The sequence below is a fragment of the Hibiscus syriacus genome, unplaced genomic scaffold (genome assembly GCF_006381635.1).
Source record: "Hibiscus syriacus cultivar Baekdansim isolate YM2019G1 unplaced genomic scaffold, ASM638163v2 tig00111441_pilon, whole genome shotgun sequence".
Lineage (NCBI taxonomy): Eukaryota > Viridiplantae > Streptophyta > Magnoliopsida > Malvales > Malvaceae > Hibiscus > Hibiscus syriacus.
Window position 1 is genome coordinate 176,362 of NW_024063095.1, and position 2,574 is coordinate 178,935.

At 34.3% G+C, this 2,574-nt stretch overlaps 1 protein-coding gene across 3 annotated transcripts; it reads right to left on the reverse strand.

Annotated features, from left to right (window-relative positions):
* Nucleotides 1-379: 379 nt before the first annotated feature.
* LOC120163353 (CST complex subunit TEN1-like) lies at nt 380-2,305 on the reverse strand. Of its 3 annotated transcripts, none has more exons than XM_039173322.1 (4): nt 2,284-2,305; nt 1,957-2,096; nt 714-867; nt 380-619 (listed from the first exon to the last, which is right to left on the reverse strand). In XM_039173322.1, the coding sequence occupies exons 2-4, from the start codon at nt 2,052-2,054 to the stop codon at nt 500-502; spliced, it is 372 nt and encodes a 123-aa protein (XP_039029253.1). In that variant the 5' UTR covers nt 2,055-2,096; nt 2,284-2,305; the 3' UTR covers nt 380-499. The 3 variants fall into 3 exon arrangements, with proteins under 3 accessions (XP_039029253.1, XP_039029252.1, XP_039029251.1); XM_039173321.1 differs by lacking the exon at nt 2,284-2,305 and adding an exon at nt 2,194-2,280 and having other exon boundaries at nt 1,957-2,100; XM_039173320.1 differs by lacking the exon at nt 2,284-2,305 and having other exon boundaries at nt 1,957-2,164.
* Between the last annotated feature and the right edge of the window lie 269 nt (nt 2,306-2,574).

The following is a 2,574-nucleotide window of genomic DNA, read 5'->3' on the forward strand; positions in this document are numbered from 1 at the left end:
TAATACATATTTGGATGAAGTTGGGAATGAAATTGGAACATTTAAAAGCTTGAGGACAAATTTAGAAAGATTGTCAAAATTGAGGAATGAATCTAGAATGTTCAAAAGTTTAAAGACTAATTTAGAATGAGAGTCGTAATTTAGGGATGAAATTAGAATATTCAAAAGTTTAAGGATCCATTTAAAATAAAGGTTATAGTTTGGGAACATACGACGCAATTAACTCTTTCTATTATGATGAATGATTAATGTCCCTTATCTCTTCAAATGTGATACCTACACCTTTAAGAGTTTTACTAAATGGTAGTAATGAAAGCTACAATAAGGATTCAGATGAACTACTTTGTTGGATGGCTGATGAAAACACTTTTCAATTCGATTACATTAACAATTCCAAAAGAAAAAGAAATTCTCCTATTTGTGGCAATCATAAGTTTAGTAGTAGTTTACTTCAGTACCTTCAAATTACAAGCAAGTCCATTCAAATCTAAAACTTCATTCAAGTAGCTGCACTTTTCATGTGCTCGGCTTGGAACCTCCTTAATTGCTGCAAAGATTGGTAATAGAGATCGAGGTCAATACCATCGATGTTCCTACCAGTACGCGCTTGCAGTACTGCCTGTGATAAATCATATAACCAGAACATATTAGTGTTCGATAGGGAGACAGGGAGTAAAGAAAAAGGCATTTAGCCTGATCGTATACAAATTTACCTCATTGTTGGGTTGAATATGGAGTTCACCAATGAATTGGAATATCGAGCCGATTCGGAAGCCAATTTCCCTCAAGTGCTGCGTATCAATCTTTAGGGTGGCACCTTGATCAGCAATAACAGCTATGGCTGTCTCCACGGAATACTCTTGCAGCCTAGGGATGAATGTGTTACAGTTCCATCTCTTCCTTTCTTAATATGGATATAACATCACATCATAAAGATCAACCAACTAACGAATAAAAGTAATATACCGATGGTGCAATCATCCGGCAACTCAAAGCAAGAAAATCGGTACATAACCGGTAAGGCATTAAACCATTGTTTTATGACCTTTCATGCTACTAAAAGATCACAACATAGAAAGAAATCTGAACAAGATGATAATGTTATTTAAGAAATCACAGTCCATAACACCTGACGATAAAGTATTTATACTGAATAATAGGCCATATCACTCAGCATGATACTGGAAAATCTTATTAGATATTCTCTACACAGGTTCAATTCATGTTTATAGGTAACTTTTTTTTTCTTATCTAAGGTGCACGGCTAGATACATCCTTGCATCAATTCTTCAAGCAAAACTCATCATGAACTTTAACATCAAGCACCATTTCAATTTCTATTGCCATACAACAAAAACCACCACTTCCACCATTAGCTTGCTCATTTGGCATCTCCAACCAACAAATACCGCATCGTTAACGCCACCAATTTCTAGCTACCTTACATATTCGTGTTGTGCTCTTTTGCCTCTAACGCCACCATACTTCACCGTCTCCACCTCTGCTAACAGAACATGGGCGCTGCAACAAGACCTCTTAGGCTCTTACCCTACTGAATTTCTAATTTTTCAATGAACCCAGGTCCCGAACCGCGCTTGTTCATGAAACTATATGGCAAGTATAGAATTGTTATTGATCATAAATTGTAAGTTAATCATTCCAAGACAGATACATACTATTCTCAGAGTAGCTTAGCTATAAATTCAACCCTGTTTTATCTGAACCACCACCTTCATCAATTGCCTTCTCAGCGAAAATTCTTCCACTGAACTGAATCCTTCTTAATCTTTTCACCCTTTTCTCGAAATAATTCATCCATATCTCCCTTCAAACACTAATTCCTCTATATCCACTTAATTGATAGTATCAGTTTACCAACCAAGAGAAACTTGGAACAGATAATAAAATTAGACAAAAATGCATTAAAAAAAGGGGGTAAAAGTTTAAAGTTCTTACTTTCCTATTACTCTAAGTGAAGCTCCTTCCTTAAAAAAATCAGAAGATGGCTGAAGCTCTGGTAAAGTAACCAATGCCCCTGATTTAATTGCCGCCATTGAATTACCACCCACTCTTTCAAACGAACTTGAATCCTATCTCTGCCTGCAATATAGAAAACCCAACAAAATTAAAAAAAAATTATATAATCGTTGATGGAAATCCCACAAAAACTGCGGGTTACTTTTTCTTATTTACCTCTCCAAGGAATCGGAATATTTTGAGTAAACAGAAAAGAGAAATCAAAAAGAAAGAAAAAACGAAGTTCAGTAGGGCAATTTATCGAACACTTTATGTGCAGCCCAGTATTGTTTGCTTATTCTGGCCCAGAAAATAATATCTAATGCCCACCCAATTTTGCATAAACAAGTTAGTTCAATTCTAATCCAAGTTTTAATGAAGTTGGAATTTACTTTCTTACTTCTTTTAATTAATTATAAAATAAACAAAAAGCATAAAATATGAGAAAAAATTCCAAGCAACTGATTTTAATATATATATTTTATTTTTAATGCACTAAACATTATTATCAAAAAGTTATTTTTTTATCAATTATCAATTGATTTAGTGGATGAGGTT

What these genes read in the sequence shown, in the direction of transcription:
- LOC120163353 (XM_039173322.1), bottom strand. Translation starts at nt 2,054, where the DNA reads ATGGCGGCAATTAAATCAGGGGCATTGGTTACTTTACCAGAGCTTCAG. An exon ending in TCACTTAGAGTAATAGGAAA is followed by an intron (nt 868 to 1,956) that starts GTAAGAACTTTA and finishes ATTCATCCCTAG; the next exon opens with GCTGCAAGAGTATTCCGTGG. An exon ending in ATATTCAACCCAACAATGAG is followed by an intron (nt 620 to 713) that starts GTAAATTTGTAT and finishes GATTTATCACAG; the next exon opens with GCAGTACTGCAAGCGCGTAC.